We start from the raw sequence: 19,351 nt of genomic DNA on the forward strand, positions 1-19,351 counted from the left end.
CAATACTAAGTGGTGATCCCTTCGTCCCTCAGAACGCGTCCTACCAATCGATCCCTTCTTCTAGTCAAGTTCTGCCACAAATTCCTCTTCTTCCCAATTCTCTTCAGTATCTCCTCATTAGTTACGTAATCTACCCATTTAATCATCAGTATTCTTCTGTAGCATCACATTTCGAAAACTTCTATTCTCTTCTTGTCTAAAATATTTATCGTCTATGTTTCCTTGCCATACATAGCTACACTCCTTACAAATACTTTCAGAAAAGACTACATTACACTTAATCTGTACTCGATGTTAACAAATTTCTCTTCTTCAGAAACGCTTTTCTTGCAATTGCCAGTCTATATCTTTTATCCTCTCTACTTCGACCATCGTCAGTTATTTTGCTGCCCACATACCAAAACTCATCTACTACAAGTGTCTTATTTCCTAATATAATCCCCTCAGCATCACCTGATTTAACTCGACTAAATTCCATTATCCTCATTTGGCTTTTGTTGATGGTCATTTTATCTCCTCCTTTGAAGACACTGTCCATTCCGTTCAACTGCTCTTCCAAGTCCTCGGCAAACCTCAAAGTGTTTATTTCTTCTCCCTGGATTTCAATTCCTACTCCAAATTTTTCTTTTGTTCCCTTTACAGCTAGATTGAATAAAATCGGGGATGGGCTACAACCCTGTCTCACTCGCGTCTCAACCACCGCTTCCCTTTCATGACCCTCGACTCTTATAACTGTCATCTGGCGTCTGTACAAATTGTAAATAGCCTTTCGTTCCCCCTATTATACCCTTGCCACCTTTAGAATTTGAAAGAGAGTATTATAGTCAACACTGTCAAAAGTTTTCTCTAAGTGTACAAATGCTAGAAACGTTGGTTTGCCTTTCCGTAACCTATCTTCTACGAGAAGTCGTAGGGTCAGTGTTGCCTCGCGTGTTCCTACTTTTTTCCGGAATCCAAACTGATCTTCGCCAAGGTCGGCTTCGAGTACTTCTTCCATTCTTCTGTAAAGGATTCGTGTTAGTATTTTGCAGCCGTGACTTATTAAACTGATAGTTCGGTAGTTTTCACACTTGTCTGCACCTCCTTTCTTTGGGATTGGAATTTGTGATGAGTGTACTGTAAGACCTTCAGTACACACACCATCAGATTATTTGACTTGTCGCTCTAACGGAGTAGGCGAGTGTCAGCAATATGTCTCGTGGTCTTATCGTGGTGTGTTTATCTTCTGCCGTTAGGTCAGACGATAGAAATGCCACCTTGCATGCTTAGAGTAGCAGATTGACGGTGACCAACTTTAAACAGAACTTGATTAATTTTCACACACATTTATTAAAATAATAACAAGCCTAAAAACTACTTAACTTGGTTCTGGATGCTATTTACAATTGACAATCTGAAGTTCCTTTGGTCTTGGTACGTTAATCTTATTCTCACATATCTCTGATACTTGACAAAGTGTCTATACATTTATGTTCATGATTATGTACAGGAATATGATAATCTTATTAGGCGCAGACTGAAACTTGACTATAGACTGGTGCAGACTAATGCAGATTAGTCCAGACTGACTAATCGGAGGTTTGTTCACTCGTTATAATACCTCGCGTGTTCATGTATCACTGCGCGAGTGTGATCCGTGAGGAGAAGAGCTTCTACGTTAGCAGCAATCTCATTGGCTGCGTTACATATTAATACACGGATCGGCGGAAGCAGAATTGGTCCGTCTCTATGCCAGCGACATCTCGTAGTGCGGAGACGGACGAGCGCTGCGCCTGCGCTGTTGTGGTTAGCGGGGCGCGCTCTAGTGGGAGAGTTGTGTGCGTGCTGACTACACGGAACTATGTACACAACAGAATTATTATATTCTTCTTGAAGTCTGAGAGTAGTTCACCTGTCTCATACATATTTCTCACCAGATGGAAGAGTTTTGTCATGGCTGACTCTCCCAAAGCTATCTGTAGCTCTCACGGTATGTTGCCCGCTCCCAGGACGTTGTTTCGAATTAATTCTTTCAGTGCTTTATCAAATTATTCGTGCAGTATCATATCTCTCTTCACATCCTCCTCTACGTCCTCTTCCATTTCCATAACATTGCCCGCATGTATATCTCCCTTATATAGCCCGTCTATATACTCCTTCCACCTTTCTGGTTTCCCTTTCTTTGATTGGGACTAGTTTTCCATCTGAGCTCTTGGTCATCAACTGTTTGAACCGATACCATTTCATGTTATTGCTCCTTTGCTGAATTGATCCCAGCACTTCTTTTCATTTAATTTCAATGCATTTAAATTATTTCACGGACTGATGAATCAAAACATTGTGGCCATCTGTTTAATAGCGTATTGGTCGACTTTTGGAATGCAGAAGCGATTATTCGGGGCATTGATTCGACAAGTCCATGATAGTTTTTCTGGTAGCTTATGGGACGAGCTGCCTTCACACTGGCCATACATTTTCCATAAATTACCAGCTGGTGGATTGTGGGCGCGTATCTGACGCCTGACAACCGCAGATGTCTTCAGATCGACCAATTGACAGCCAAGATATCAGCGTGAGTTCACTACCATGTTCCTCTAACCATTGTAGCACGATTCTGGCCTTGTGATAATGACAGTTATTCTCCTGAAGGGTGTCTCCACCATCAGAGAACAAATCAAACGTGAAGTAGTACATATAGCGAGCAATTAAATTCACGTTGTCCTCATTGTCGTGATACCTTCAATTTCTAATTCTCTCATACTTTAGAATATATTATAATTTATATTCTACAAAGCTTTAATCAGATAAATACTAATTAATTTTTGAACCAAATGGGAAGTTCCAACCCTGTCGTGTAGGAGAGGTGCTAGGACAAGAAATGTTAAGCACTATCTAAAAGAAGAACTTATTTATTTTACTAAATACCCAAAAGATGGCAATTTCAAATCAAAATTACTGACATATATTGGACTCTAGGTAAAGCTTTCCTTTGTTTGCAAAACCATGACAATTTAAATTTATATCTAGTCAAGACTCTGCAATAAAACCAAATGTCAATAAAATTCAGTAGTTCTAAATGAGATTAAAACATCAACTTTAAAACTTTCAAAGATTTTTAAAATTTCATTGGCTAAACAATAAATTTTAGGAAAACAAATTTTCACAGTCATCAAGAAATTAAATCACTTGATAGGTAAGCAATACAATTACAAATAGGGCAAATCCTTTTGCAGTAAGAGAACATCAAGCTCCCCATTTCTAAAAGATGTTTACATGGCGGATTATCTTTAGATTAGGTGGTCGGCCGTACCACTCAACATGCCACCTCTATGGCTGTTAGTTCACCGTTACATCAACACAGTTTCCGCACATAATTATGGTAGCTGCTGTAACACAGAAGCTATACAGCGCTTACAGTAACTTGCCCCTTAATAACATCAGAGATTGACAAAGCTGATTTAAAGAAAAGGCTTTTAATTTGCCAAAAAACTGTTACATAACCAGAGAAGAAGCTAGTCCAGTTAATTGCCAAACCGACCGACAAATTTAAAAATTAAAACAAACACAGCATCTCAGTTACTTGGTGAAATTTAAAGCAAGAAATTTACATAACCAAAACATGTACGTCAGGAGAAAAGAAGGTAGGCAAACTCGACTGACAAATGTAAGTATGAATAAACTTCACCTCACTTGCCCGATGCACTACACTCTTTAAATTTAAGGAAGTTTTTGCGTCGCATAACTGCGCAGGCGCTGGATCCAAATCGATGTCAGACAACCAGCATGGCGACCTTCACAAAGGCTGCGTAAGTACTGTACTTACCAATGTAAAACTATCACCGCGTCCTTCGTCGCGAGTCCTACAATACCATTTTCATATACAGGGTGTATCAAAAACAATCATCCGATTTTAAAAATCGTAACTATTATGTTATTTGATATATGTGCGTGAACAGCTTACTTTTGGAAAGAGCAGACTCTCGAGTTTTACATGGTTCCCGCTAGGTAGCAGCTGTGTGCGCCCACTATAGTTCTGGTGAAGTTGTGTCAGGAGAACAGAAAGCGTTTTGTATTCTACGTCATGCGCAGTGCGGGTCAGTAATAAATCTTTAGCGTGTCTTTCGTACTAGGTTGGTTGGCTGATCTGGGGGAGGGGACCAAACAGCGAAGTCATCGGTCCCGTCCGATTGGGCAAGTAAGTCAGCCGGGCACTTTCAAAGGGACTATCCCGGCGTTTGCCTGAAGCGATTTAGGGAAATCACGGGAAACCTATATCAAGATAGCCGGACGCGGTTTTGAAACGCGTCCTCCTGAATGTGAGTCCAGTGTGCTAACCACTGTGCCACCTCGCTCGGTTTCATACTAGGTATGGTGTGGATCCTCCTACAGCACAGAGCATTAGTCGATGGCATAAACGATTCCGGGAAACAGGTTGTTTGTGTAATGGCAAATCGGCAGCTGTTCCAGTGTGTCTGACACATACGGCAAACGCATCCGCCATAGTTTCACAAGGAGTCAGCAGAAATCCGTTCGCCGTGCAGCTCGACAGCTCAACATGCCTGCCCCTGATGTCCATCTGGCGTGTATTGCATCAGCGTTTACACATTAAATCATCCAAAATTCAGCTACTGCAAACTCTTCGTCAACGTGACAAAGAACAACGTGTAAGAAGTCCTGTAATTTCGTTCTTGGTAAGATGGAGGATAACAGTTTTGTCCGCAGCTCGTGGTCGTGCGGTAGCGTTCTCGCTTCCCACGCCCGGGTTCCCGGGTTCGATTCCCGGAGGGGGGTCAGGGATTTTCTCTGCCTCGTGATGACTGGGTGTTGTGTGATGTCCTTAGGTTAGTTAGGTTTAAGTAGTTCTAAGTTCTAGGGGACTGATGACCATAGATGTTAAGTCCCATAGTGCTCAGAGCCATTTGAACCATTTTTTTGATAACAGTTTTCTCCCACGCTAAGTGTTTAGTGATGAGGCAACATTCCATTTAAATGGGACAGTGGACCGTCATAAATTGTAAATATGCGGTACGGGACAATCATACGAAGCTGTACAACATGAGAGGGAGTCTCCGAAATTTTGTGTGATTTGTGCAGTTTCACAGGAAGAGATGCATGGTCCATTTTCCTTGCTGAGAACATTGTTACAGGAAGCACATATCTCGATATGCTTCAGAACTTTCTTTTCCCACAGTTGGAAACTGATTCGAACGACGTCATTTACTTACATAATGGGGCACCGACACACTGTCATGTCGAAGTGTGGGAATTTTTTTTTTTTTTTTTTTTCGGGATTACTGAACGATGGATCGGTCGCACTGGACCAAATGATTTTTAACGCAAGATGTGCTCTTTGCAGTGTGGGAACAATTTGAATATGTCATTGACATATGTCGTGCATCTCAAGGGGGCATCCTGAACACCTATGAAGAGGTATCAAAAATAACTTCTTGAGTTTCCGTTCACCAAAAACAAAATTCATTATACACGTGTTTAGTTTCAGAAACACAGACGTGCCAATTTAGACGATTCTTTTTTATATATCCATTATGTTACCCACACTGAATGATACCTTAATTAAAATAATATGACTTGTTATTCATTAAAAATTTTGCTTGCTGGCGGTGTAAGCTATCTGTTAGGTTAAGTTAACTTCCAGCATAGAAGTTCGTGAACTCTGCACATGATAAATCGACTGCGAGAATGTGTTGCAAAATCTGACTGCGAGAAACTCGAAAGTGTCAATCTTGTTCCCTGTATGTTTAAACATTCGCAATGGCAAGAGTACTCTCTGAATCGAACACCGCGAATCGTTAAACTACTGAACTGATCAACTGACCCTGGAAAATGAATTTTTCCTTTTTTTATTTTGTCTTACCTGTTGCACAATTGGATCATCGTGACACTACTCTTTACTTGAAAGCGCGTCGCAATTTTGAGCTACAACCAACTACTGAGTCCTCCTCGTGCAATGCGATCTCTTTTCTTTTTTTTTTTTTTTTTTAAAAAGGGCAAAGCATACTTGGTTGATAATAAATCTGAAGAAGTCCAAAAGGTAACTCATATTCCGGCATGAACTTTGGATGCGGACTGTGACTTGGGACGAATTATAACATCAAATATAATTAGGTTTCTGATTAGAGAACTTATATATTGAATAATTATCTCTTTCTTTTCTTTGCAAACGTTAAAAAACAAAAAATTACAGTTCTTGAATAGACAAAAGTAAGTAGTCTTTACCATCAAATGACATCTTTTCAAAAATGCAACTCATAAAAATGCCATTAAATATTCAACAATTAATCCTACCCCCAAATTCAAATTATAAATTATGCATGTCTGTTTATCTTTCCCAATACTCAAGTCTCTGGATGTCTGAACCAAGAACGGGTAATTACAAACTGCCGCAATAAAGAACAAAATCAGTTACCTTAAATTAAATCCTCTTCTATTACTCACCAAAATAAACATAATAAAATATTCTTCTCAACAATACTTCAATCTCTTTCCTCATCTCAAATAGCAGTAAATCAACATGTTCCTATTCATCACAATATAACTGCAACCGTACCACTCGGCCTGTGTTGTACTACTACTGATGGCACACCACTACCGACTACTGTGTCTTCTAGTCAAGATCAACAGTGCGCATCATCTCCCATGGATCTTGCAAGGCAGAGATGGTCCAAGCAAGCCTCCAGGCGACACAGCATCTCTGATGACACTGTGCGCTTATAATTTCAAACAGTACAAAGGCGCTTACGCGTTCATGATGTCCAGACACTAAATAAATGCCCCCTATCAACACTACAAGACCCATCAGCAGTTGAACTCGTTGCACACACTAGCCTCAATAACTTGTTCCACAAGGTATTTCCGGAACGCCGACTTCAGTGGGAAGTGTGCAGTAACTGCTGTACTGAGAGTGCAATCCACTCTTGGAACTGAGCCAAGCTGACACGCGCTGCTTGCAGATACTGCTACAGTACATACTCAGCTTGGCAGGACCCAGCCGGCACATACAACAACCCTTCCACACAGGACATCACACACAGCGGCTCTGCACTATGGCTCCACCTCGTATCTCCGCGAGGACGCCCTCTCTCTCTCTCTCTCTCTCTCTCTCTCTCTCTCACACACACACACACACACAGATCGTCCCTACCATCCCAATAGCCAATAGCACCAGCGTGCGCGCCCATTTAAGACTAGCCACGCCAGATTATCTATCCGAGCTGCGATTTAACACGAGATATCAAGCCCCTATCAGGGCTGGAGCAGGGTCGACCATGCCGCGGCTCAGCTGCTATAGTCCGCGCAGAGCGCCATGGCCGATAGATGCGCAGACAGCAAGGCACACGTGGGGTGAGAGTAGTGGTGGGGGTTGTGGGCAGGCGTTATAGAGTAAACGCCCACCAATGGAGAAATACGTTCTAAACTGTAGCCTGTACTCGCATGTTTTGCACATATTAAGGAGCGCTCCCTCATGTCCACAGCTGCATGGCGACCATTCAAAAAAATCTACTATAATCCTTGCTTTCGTTAGTAACTAAAAAGAATTCCACCTAAAATGCAGCGATTTACTTTTGCTTGGCTTGTTAACCATTTGTAACTTTCAGCGAACGTCATGAGTGGCGAATTTTGAGTAAAAACTACACATTTCTCTGGATGCCATTTTAAAATTTGCTTCTTTTGCCAAAACACAGTGGACTTTACATAGTCTCGCCTCACTAACATGTCGTGCAGAGATAACTGTGAGAGAATTGTGGAACAGTGGTTTATTAAGTGAGGAACTAAGGAAAAGAAAGGGCAGTAGGTAATGAAAAAGCACATCCTCGGTAAAAAAAAACGTGTAACGTGTTCACTCATGTTGTTCCAAAACCCATAGCATTTCTCGTTTCACCAACTATCGATGGCACTTAAAAATTATATTCTTTCATCGAAAAGTCTATAGTTAGTGGAATAATACGGTAGATAATGAAGTTTTACAAAACAACGATATGGTAAAATACTCTCCTCTCTGCCCGCTATAATTTGCCGAAATCTCTTTCGATATCTGAAATCGTTTATGAAATATGAAGAATGTTATGGATCCAGAATTAGATTTTCACTCTGCAGCGGAGTGTGCGCTGATATGAAACTTCCTGGCAGATTAAAACTGTGTGCCCGACCGAGACTCGAACTCGGGACCTTTGCCTTTCGCGGGCAAGTGTTCTAGCTCAGTTGGTAGAGCACTTGCCCGCGAAAGGCAAAAGTCCCGAGTTCGAGTCTCGGTCGGGCACACAGTTTTAATCTGCCAGGAAGTTTCAATGTTATGGATGTTTCATCCTAGCTTTATAGCCGGTGCGGCGCGATCGCATATGAGTCTTCTACATCAGATCAGTTTTCTCAAGATTGATGACAGTTAGATATCTCTACTCAAGTCTAAAGAAAAATTCAATATGTTACTAATTTCATACGCAACAATATATTATGTAATACGCACCAAACGCAAAATCATAGCGATCTCTGTTTCTCTTTGCAAACTTTTCTGAATTTCTCGCAAGTCTTACTTCCACGTAGATATCACAATAACTATGACCATTAACGAAATGATGGCTACATCATCATGAACCTGACATATAAGGCTATAAGTAAGGCAAAAATGAATTTTTTTTTACCGAATAGTTTCTGTAAAATCGTTCGAGAAAGATTGCAGAGCGTGTGCCTCCATTCTGTCATCGCTGACTGGTCGAAAGGTGGAAAACACTTGTCGGCCTCCCCTTCCGAACAAACGAATGAACTCTGCCTGGGCTGTGGACGAAAACTGGGCCACGCGGAGTGGTCGCGCTGTTTGAGGTGCCGTGTCACGGATTGCGTGGCCCCTCCTGCCGGAGGTTCGAGTCCTCCCTCGGGCATGGGTGTGTGTGTTGTTCTTTGCATAATTTAGTTTAAGTAGTGTGTAGGGACCGATGACCTCAGCAGTTTGGTCCCTTAGGAATTCACACACATTTGAACATTTTGAACGCAAACTAGTCACTGCGCATCGGCCACCATACCCTGTGTGGACTATACAAATTCCAAGGAAACCCATGTGGATGTCCCCTTATCATGATACTGCACTCACCTGACTATGTCCTGTAATGTATCCCTCGTAAAAAAGAGGAAAGAAATGAATAATGATAACGCTGTACTTAATACTTATGAAATTTAACTGTCCATAGGGTGGATACATCACACTGACCACTGCAGGAACATAATAAAGAAAGATACATCATCAGTTCCACTTGATTAAACCCAAACCTCCTGCATGTCTAAACTAAAACTTCTGTTTTACGTGTTTTCCTTGTATTTAGGTCCACAGTCTTTGTTGGGGCGCAGAAAAGCTTGGTCTACATCTACATCTACGTGATTACTCTTCTATTCACAATAAACTGACAGGCAGAGGGTTCAGTGAACCACCTTCAAGCTGTCTCTCTACCGTTCCACACTCGGACGGCGCGCGGGAAAAACGAGCGCTCAAATTTTTCTGTGCGAGCACTGATTTCTCTTATTTTATCGTGATGATCATTTCTTCCTATGTAAGTGGGTGGTAACAGAATGTTTTCGCAATCTGAGGAGAAAACTGGTGGTTGAAATATCATGAGAAGATCGCGTCGCAACGAAAAACGCCTTTTTTTAATGATTGCCACTCCAGTTCACGTATCATGTCTGTTGTACTATCTCCTCTATTTCACGATAATACAAAACGAGCTGCCCTTCTTTGTACTTTATCTGTGTCGTCCGTCAGTCCCACCTGATGCGGATCCCTCACTGCACAGCAGTACTACAGAGTAGGGTGGACAAGCTTGGTGTAAGCAGACTCTTTGGTAGATTTGTTGCACCTTCTAAGTGTTGTGTCAATGAATTGCAGTCTTCGGTTTGCTCTACCCACAACATTATCTATGTGATCGTTCCAAAGATGGTGAATGACAGCATCATCTGCAAACAATCTAACACGGCTACTGAGATTGTCTCCCATGCCGTTAACATAGATCAGGAACAATAGAGGGCCTATAACAGTTCCTTGGGGAACGCCGGATATTACTTCTGGTGTATTCTTTCTTTTTTTTGCATTTTTGTTCGTTGTTGATCGTTGGGTTTGATCGTTGCGGACATCACATTACATCCGTTAAAGTTCGTTTGTTGATCCTTTCACTCAGTTTTTTATTACAGAGGCCAAGCAGCTCTCTGACCGAACACGCCGAGCTACTGCGCCGGCAGTTGTACTCGATGACTTTCCGCCTGTTACTACCAACTGTGACCTTTCTGACAGCAAATCACGAATCCAGTCGCACAACTGAGGCGTTATTCCATAGGCACACAGTTTGGTTAGAAGACGCTTGTGACGAAAAGTGTCGAAAGCCTTCTGGAAATCAAGAAATATAGAATCAATTTGACATCCCCTGTCAGCAGACTGCGATAATACGATGTATAACACAACGTAATATCGTGCATTACACAATTAACTTTAGTTGCAAGGAAATGGAAATTTGTATGTGATGACCCGCAATTGGCACGTAATTTGTAATGTTATGTGAGCCTCACTGCCCCTTTTTTTTAACTAATTTGTGTCTGATTTTATTCTGAGAAGCTCAGTAATGTATGTAAATACCGTAAATGTAAATTTGATTCGAAAAGTACTTGAAGTGAAGTGAAGAGCAGCTGGGCAACAACAAACTCTTTACCGCTCAATCCCTGCAACGATAGTAGTTGTGAATCTTTGAGTATGGACTCTAAAAAAAAGACAATTGATTTATTAAAAAAAAGAGAACTGTTAATCTGTATCTTGTGGAAAGAGGGCGTGTTGTTAGGCCGTCGCTCGGAACGTATTGTTACATTTAATGAAAATTAATATTTTAGTGATAAAACCGAGTAAAGTATGTGTAAGAGTTGCCAAACATTTATGTATACAAGTTTTCTGAAAGTGAAGAATAGAAATATCATGTTTTAGGAAAAGGAGGTGAACTCCATTGTCGTCGCCGTCTATCAATCGACAGAATTGTAAGTGTACAAAGTTCACTAAAATACAGGAAAAGAAATGCATTCTCTATAGTCTTCATTCAATAAGTAACAACCTCTCATAATTTCTTAATTACAGTAACTGGATTATGTTCTTGTGCAGTAGTATGGTGCTGAACTCCACTGACCAATTTTGATGTAGCAGGACGTGTAGTTTGAAGGAACAGCAGATTGCTGTTTGATCTTATTTACTTACAACGGTGGTCCCTTAGGTATGAAAAGCCACGAAAACTTGGGCTCAAAGGTATCCACAATACGGCCAAGTAACTAACAGAGTCGTATTTTAAACCTTAAAGAACAATAACTTCCTCCAAATTGTAATACGTCACCAACTGGTGCAGAAGCTGATCATTCAAGGAGGCAGCAACCAAAATTATGGTACCAGTTACGACTTAAAGTAAAAATCTCAATCAAAAATCAGTCTCTCTGCCTCTCTCTCCAAACACATATATAAATATTCATATTATTATAAAAAGAAGGGGGCAGTGAGGCTCACATAACATTACAAGTTGACAAATCACAAAACCAATCGCTTCCCAACGTTATTAGAAAACTTACACAGACACTAATTCTGAACACATAATTAGTAACTTACTCCTCAGAGCGTTGAAATATTTTGTTGGCGCCCACCTATAGGGAGGAATGATCATGATAAAGAAATAAGAGAAACCAGAGCTCTCACGGAAAGATTGAAGTGTCCTTTTTCCTGTGCGCTGTTCGAGAGTGGAACGGTAAAGAAGTAGCTTGAAGGTGGTTCGATGCCTCCTCTGCCAGGTACTTAATTGTGAATTGTGAATTGCAGAATAATCATGTAGATGTAGATGTGTAAATGAATTTAAATATTATCATTACTATTCGTATAACTAATAGGAGGAGGCTGTATGTGCCTCAATAATTTTTTGAGTTGAATAGCGAATATTATATCAACAATTTTAAGCGGTAAGAGAGGTACAAGATACAACTGGATCTGACTTACCGCGATAGGTTAATTTATTACAGTCCATGGCGTAGTGCAATTTTCGAGCAGTCGCTCTCGTGGATAGCCGCTTTTTCGGACTCGATCATCGACCTGAAGTAACAAGAAACGTGATTTATCCTACCACGCGACACGTTTCCGTTGATCCATGGTCCAGTGTCGACGATTCCGTGCCTACAGTAATCATCTCTGATGATGTCGTGCGCCGGCCACGGTGGTCTAGCGGTTCTAGGCGCTCAGTCCGGAACCGCGCGACTGCTACGGTCGCAGGTTCGAATCCTGCCTCGAGCATGGATGTGTGTGATGTCCTTAGGTTAGTTAGGTTTAATTAGTTCTGAGTTCTAGGGGACTGATGACCGCCGATGTTTAGTCCCATAGTGCTCAGAGCCATTTGAAACATTTGATGTCGTGCGCTAAACGGTGTTCTCTGAAGCACTCAGTGGCTGCAGCAATCTCATTCTGTGTCGAGAAGTCCATCACAGGTCGCCGTCCATCCTGCTTTACATACCGTGTAAACCTTCAACCTCCGCGTTCTGTGTTGGGGCAGGGACCTCCACCGCTCTGGCGCCTGCTTGTGGTTTGACCGTCCTTCAGTCATCTTCCACAGACGCTCACGACACAGCATGCAAACAACCGAACTACTTTGTCGTATCCAAGATGCTGATATCCAGGTGCCAGACCATAACAGTCTGTTCTTTGTTAGAGTGGCTTAAGTCAGTGGATTTCTCCATTTGCAATCCTTATCATCGCTAGAATGGTTCCCCATTCGTCTTTGCTCCGGTTATAAACTTTGTGAGCGGCGGGGGTTTTTATTCTGTCATTCTGTGCAACGGATTAATCTGAGATGTACCCTTTATCCTGTGGCTCCTGCAAGATGCAATTTCCACCCCCACACTACTACAGAAGTCAGACAGACGCTCCTAACGTTCTAAAGAGAAATGCCTGAAAAACTTTCAGCAATTAATATCTTCTGGAGTCGTGCGCTGTAAGGAAATGACACAAAAATTCACAAAATATCTTACGTAACTAGTGGGATACTTGGATACTGGAGTAGTGCTAGTTAGTGTAAGAAGAACATGAAACTAACGAAAATTATTATTTATTTTTCCAAAAATTCGGAGAAATCACAATGGCACTTTTAGTTATGAACTTGACGTGTTATTTCCAGGTTCTTTTCGGAATGTGAAGTTACCTCTCAAGGATAGGATTCGCTAATGAAAGTTTAAGATTGTTATTGACTTGGCAGAATGGCTGATAGCCGCGCCTACTCAACTTGAATAATTATCCACTAGAATGTTGTTAGGTATGGTCAAGGCTGTCGTGTGTGAAATGCAGTGAAGTGTACTGTTGTGGAGGAAATATGGGGCTCGCAAGAGCTGTAGCGCACAATACCATAAGCTGCGATGACTGCTGTCTGCGCCACTCGCTGCTGACAAATAAGGTAACTCTCTTTCTATCTGGATTGACCTTCGCCAATCAAACTCTCCCTACACCTTGATGAAGTCAAGGACTCCTATTCGCCCCTAGTCTAACTATTGGCGTGGTACACCGGTCAGATAACCAGTCCACCGTGATGCCACTCAAAAATTCGCTCGCAGGCGTTTAACTATAACTCTGTCCGTTCACACCGCACAATAAGTGTGGCGGCCAACACAGTGAACAACGCTTAATCGCAAGGACTCAATACAGAGTCGCACTTCGATTCGCTCCTGACAGAGGTGCTCTCCCAGTGAAGTACTGAGGACAGACTTGTTGCTCGCTCTTTGAGTACATGTACGAGCGCGCACGCTCTCGTTACGTGTTCACGCTCCAAGAGCGACAACGGAACAGCCCCTCTCCATGCCAGACGTGAAGGGGTATATCTTTCGGTCTCTTCCATTACTCCTTCAGCTCAAGGTGTCAGAAATATGGTCTGCCAATCAGCATTGCTCTTCTAAAATGGCAGAATGACGTTTCGTTTAAGGCGACCAATCCAGAAATCTGTAGGATCGGCGTTTGGCGTTTGCTGTCTCCCCGTGAAAATCTCTGAAACTGCGTGCTGTGTTTGTAAAGAATGCGCAGGCTGGGCGCTCCCACACAATGTAGCGGAATCTGCTTTTAAGCCGAACACGGAGTTGTTCCTCCATTCACTCGGGCACACGCTGTCCGCTGCACGGGCGGTCACCGGTCGACGTAGATGAGTTGGGACCTGCCTCCTGGCGTGCGGTTGCCTCTCTCAAACTAAAAGCTCTTGTGACCGTCGTGTCTGGAATGTATGTGTGTATGCCAGCCTCGAGTATTTCAACCACAGTGCGCACTTGCGATTTATTAGTTACACTCCTGGAAATTGAAATAAGAACTCCGTGAATTCATTGTCCCAGGAAGGGGAAACTTTATTGACACATTCCTGGGGTCAGATACATCACATGATCACACTGACAGAACCACAGGCACATAGACACAGGCAACAGAGCATGCACAATGTCGGCACTAGTACAGTGTATATCCACCTTTCGCAGCAATGCAGGTTGCTATTCTCCCATGGAGACGATCGTAGAGATGCTGGATGTAGTCCTGTGGAACGGCTTGCCATGCCATTTCCACCTGGCGCCTCAGTTGGACCAGCGGTCGTGCTGGACGTGCAGACCGCGTGAGACGACGCTTCATCCAGTCCCAAACATGCTCAATGGGGGACAGATCCGGAGATCTTGCTGGCCAGGGTAGTTGACTTACACCTTCTAGAGCACGTTGGGTGGCACGGGATACATGCGGACGTGCATTGTCCTGTTGGAAGAGCAAGTTCCCTTGCCGATCTAGGAATGGTAGAACGATGGGTTCGATGACGGTTTGGATGTACCGTGCACTATTCAGTGTCCCCTCGACGATCACCAGTGGTGTACGGCCAGTGTAGGAGATCGCTCCCCACACCATGATGCCGGGTGTTGGCCCTGTGTGCCTCGGTCGTACGCAGTCCTGATTGTGGCGCTCACCAGCACGGCTCCAAACACGCATACGACCATCATTGGCACCAAGGCAGAAGCGACTCTCATCGCTGAAGACGACACGTCTCCATTCGTCCCTCCATTCACGCCTGTCGCGACACCACTGGAGGCGGGCTGCACGATGTTGGGGCGTGAGCGGAAGACGGCCTAACGGTGTGCGGGACCGTAGCCCAGCTTCATGGAGACGGTTGCGAATGGTCCTCGCCGATACCCTAGGAGCAACAGTGTCCCTAATTTGCTGGGAAGTGGCGGTGCGGTCCCCTACGGCACTGCGTAGGATCCTACGGTCTTGGCGTGCATCCGTGCGTCGCTGCGGTCCGGTCCCAGGTCGACGGGCACGTGCACCTTCCGCCGACCACTGGCGACAACATCGATGTACTGTGGAGACCTCACGCCCCACGTGTTGAGCAATTCGGCGGTACGTCCACCCGGCCTCCCGCATGCCCACTATACGCCCTCGTTCAAAGTCCGTCAACTGCACATACGGTTCACGTCCACGCTGTCGCGGCATGCTACCAGTGTTAAAGACTGCGATGGAGCTCCGTATGCCACGGCAAACTGGCTGACACTGACGGCGGCGGTGCACAAATGCTGCGCAGCTAGCGCCATTCGACGGCCAACACCGCGGTTCCTGGTGTGTCCGCTGTGCCGTGCGTGTGATCATTGCTTGTACAGCCCTCTCGCAGTGTCCGGAGCAAGTATGGTGGGTCTGACACACCGGTGTCAATGTGTTCTTTTTTCCATTTCCAGGAGTGTATTTGCATATCGTTTACATGAATTCATACAACATTGACTTTATCTTATCTAGATTGGGTTCGAATGAAGCGTCTTTATGTGTGGAATTTGATTGTGGGGGCGGAATGTGTAAGCAATGAAGGTCAGGAGACCACGACGTCTTACAACTTTCCCTGCTGGGACATGTGCCAGCAGGACCACGAACCAGTATGTAATATCACCAGGGGCAGTGGTCGTAAAATTTTCAGCCATCGGTCTTTTATATGAATGGTGTCTGTTTTTTCGGACGCGTCCAAAAGCACGGACACCATGCATTCATATAATTGATTCGCCTAAATGTGCAATGAACACCTTCTTCATTGCGGATGCACAAGTACATCCGACCTCCTGCGGGAATCTCATAGTAGCGAGCATAGAGGAAATGAACAGCGGCTGCGGATAAGTGGCATTTGGTGGGAATTTGGGTCGGCCATGGGGCGTGCCGACATAGTCTGCGCGGCTGCGATAACACTGTGTCCCGTATGGCGCATTTGATGACACTCCTGCCTAGTAAAAAGGAGCTCCTGGTTTCCAAATCTATTAAAAACTGTGGTAAAAATTGAGATAATTAACTATAAAATTGGAGTTTTTTCTAAATATTGTAAGACATGTATATTTCTATTGTCCATTTTCAAACCACAATTTTGAAAGATGTTTATTAATAAGTTAAGTAGGAATAATTAATATTTGTCGTGTTGGAAATAATTGTGGTAGCAGGGAATGTCTACACCAAAGTATTGTTGGCAAGAGAGACCACAAATTGATATAATTTTAAAAAGAGGGGCTAGACCGCGTATGGATACATTTTAAGAAAAGAGCGGGAAAGACCGCGCACTGATACATTTTGTAATGGTAGCAGGGACTGTCTGCACTAGAAAGCATTGTGGGCAGCAGAGACAGCACTTTAGCGTTCGTAGGAAGTCAGTAGTAAGCGAGATGTGAAGCGAGTTGGTAGCAGGTGTGAAGCGAGAGGTTGAGAGGAGCAGTGTGCCTGCCAGCCACCAGCTATGATTTACAAGAGATTATAAACGGATGTACAGACACATCAGCTAACTATTATCATAAGAGGAACTAATATTATTGAATTATTTTCTTTGCGCAACTGAAGACTACTGAAGGTACGTTTGCGCAACGCTAGTTGTAAGATTATTGTAAAAAGTAAGTCTCATTTGAAAGTTTGTAAAATCATTTCATTACCAGCAATAAATATTTGAAGAAACGTTTTCAGAATATAATTAATTTTTGCCAGCAATGGTGCATTACTGATTATAATCCATCCCAAAAACCATCAACGTAAAACTTTGCAAAAATTTTATTGTTGTCAAGAAAAAGTGTACCTATGAATTACGTAACTTCAGTCAAATTAATTAAAGAATAACGTCAGCTTTGCTATTAAAGAATAACGTCAGCTTTGGTAATAAACACAGCCACTTATTATGACAGCCCACCAGCAGTTAAAAGAGTATAGTAAACCAGAGTAAGTATATTCATGTCGCAGTTCGATGTAGCAGTCAGATGGCGATCCAGTAACAGTAAAAAAGGTAAGGATCAGTTTTGGGCTATTGCAGATAACGACTGAGGGCCACACGACGACGACACATTCTATGTTTCGTCGAAATAATCAGAAAATCACTTTTAATAAGCAGCAATTAAATTTGTATGCGATGATTGAGAAAGAGAATAAACTTCAAAGGGAAGATTTCATTTGTCATTATTAAGCAAGAGAGAGAAATCCTAAGGAAAGGTTTCATAGGTTATTGTAAAAGGGAAGGTTGCGTAACAAAAGAGATATAGAGGAGTCGGGAAGGTTTCAACATGAAGTTTAAAATGTAACAGCTCACTCATTTTTTCATACATTAAATAAATTCTAGTGTTTCATACATGTCGAAGTATGTTTTCTATGCTGTGCAAAATTGATCGAAGAATCCCTCTTACTTATGAAGAAAAGTGTGCCTATAGAAACAAATGCAACCAATAGTATGCGAAAAAAAAATGATGAAATTTCACATGTAAAAAAGTTTTATTTTGCTGTTTGTGAACTTCCGCTGCTATGAGTGTGAATCCTGAATCCTTCACGGTCATGCTGACGATGTTTTATGAATTTATTTGTAAAAGTATAGGCAGTGGAAATTAAAATGTCCTGTGGTGCCTCTTCTGCCCCAAGTTTACCAGTTTGATGGGTCCTACTCCCCCCCCCCCCCCCGCTCTCCCATTCCCCCGCTCCCCCCCCTTCCCTCCCCCCCCTCACCAAGATATTTTCCTCTGTCAAGTAGATGTTGTAGCTTTGTACATCTATATTTCAAAGAGATATTTTTGGAACATTATTAAACACGCGAAGCAAACTGTAGAAAGTGTCACAAACTGTTTTGTAGAAAGTTTGAAACAACTTTAAGATTAGAATTTCCTTGTACAGTTACATATAACAAGAGGTTAACTGAAGCTTTGGGGTACTGGTTCCTGTTGAGGGAGCCAGTCAGATCATACTACTACTAATCTCGCGTAATTTATCACAGAGTTGGTACCCACCGCACCATCCAATGAGGAAACGTTTGTTTTTGAGATACCAGCGTGCGGGTAGTGCCTCACACATTTCATACTTATCGAGCAATTTCGTATGTTTTCGGCAAAATAATGGTAATTTAAAGCAATACGTTGTTGCAGGACACGAAATATGATTCCTGCATTTCGTAAGCATTGCTCATCTTCCGCTATCTCGAAACCCCGGAAATCTTAACTGTCTTGTATATGAACAGCGTTAATAAAATTATTTCCTAGAAAAGTTACCTAATGACTGCTCCTGCTGTTGCAGTTCTCCTCCCTCTTGGTGCGAGCTTTCCCCTGCTTCCACCACCACCACCTGTCATCTTCAAAGCCGACCACCCCTTCATGATCTTCATCTTGGATCGCGTCAGACGGACGATCCTCTTCGCCGGACGTCTGGTGGAACCTTCTGCGTAATTATTGCATTTTTACATATATGAGTTCTGTATTTCAGTGATGTGCAAATATGTAGCAACAGTTTTTATGAAATTTTTTTTGTTCTGAATGTAGACGACCTTATATATTTAATAAAATATCTCGAATTAAGAGGATGTGCAATGTTTTTATTTTTATTTAGAGAAATAATTATTTAAGGCAAGAACTGAAAGAAGACATTTGTTTTCCAATGTACACTACTGGCCAATAAAATTACTACACCACGAAGATGACGTGCTACAGGCGCGAAATTGAACCGACAGGAAAAAGATGCTGTGATATGCAAATGATTAGCTTTTCAGAGCATTCACACAAGGTTTGCGCCGGTTACGACACCTACAACGTGCTGACACGAGGAAAGTTTCCAACCGATTTCTCATACACAAACAGCAGTTGACCGACGTTGCCTGGTGAAACGTTGTTGTGATGCCTCGTGTAAGGAGGAGAAATGCATACCATCACGTTTCCGACTTTAATAAAGATCGGATTGTTGCCTATCGCGATTGCGGTTTATCGTATCGCGACATTTCTGCTCTCGTTGGTCGAGATCCAATGACTGTTAGCAGAATGTGGAATCGGTGGGTTCAGGAGGGTAATACGGAACGCCGTGCTGGATCCCAACGGCCTC

At 42.8% G+C, this 19,351-nt stretch overlaps 1 protein-coding gene across 2 annotated transcripts in view; it reads left to right on the top strand.

Annotated features, from left to right (window-relative positions):
• The window catches only part of LOC126458530 (leukocyte elastase inhibitor-like), a 142,281-nt gene extending 123,442 nt beyond the window's left edge, over positions 1 to 18,839 (top strand). For both annotated transcript variants that reach the window (XM_050095634.1, XM_050095637.1), the window contains exon 8: positions 18,557 to 18,839. In XM_050095634.1, coding sequence (XP_049951591.1) covers positions 18,557 to 18,705 — 149 coding nt within the window. In that variant the 3' untranslated portion in view covers positions 18,706 to 18,839. The remainder of the gene's footprint in view (positions 1 to 18,556) is intronic.
• The last annotated feature ends 512 nt before the right edge of the window (positions 18,840 to 19,351 follow it).

The sequence above is a fragment of the Schistocerca serialis genome, chromosome 2 (assembly GCF_023864345.2).
Source record: "Schistocerca serialis cubense isolate TAMUIC-IGC-003099 chromosome 2, iqSchSeri2.2, whole genome shotgun sequence".
NCBI classification, from domain to species: Eukaryota; Metazoa; Arthropoda; class Insecta; order Orthoptera; family Acrididae; genus Schistocerca; species Schistocerca serialis.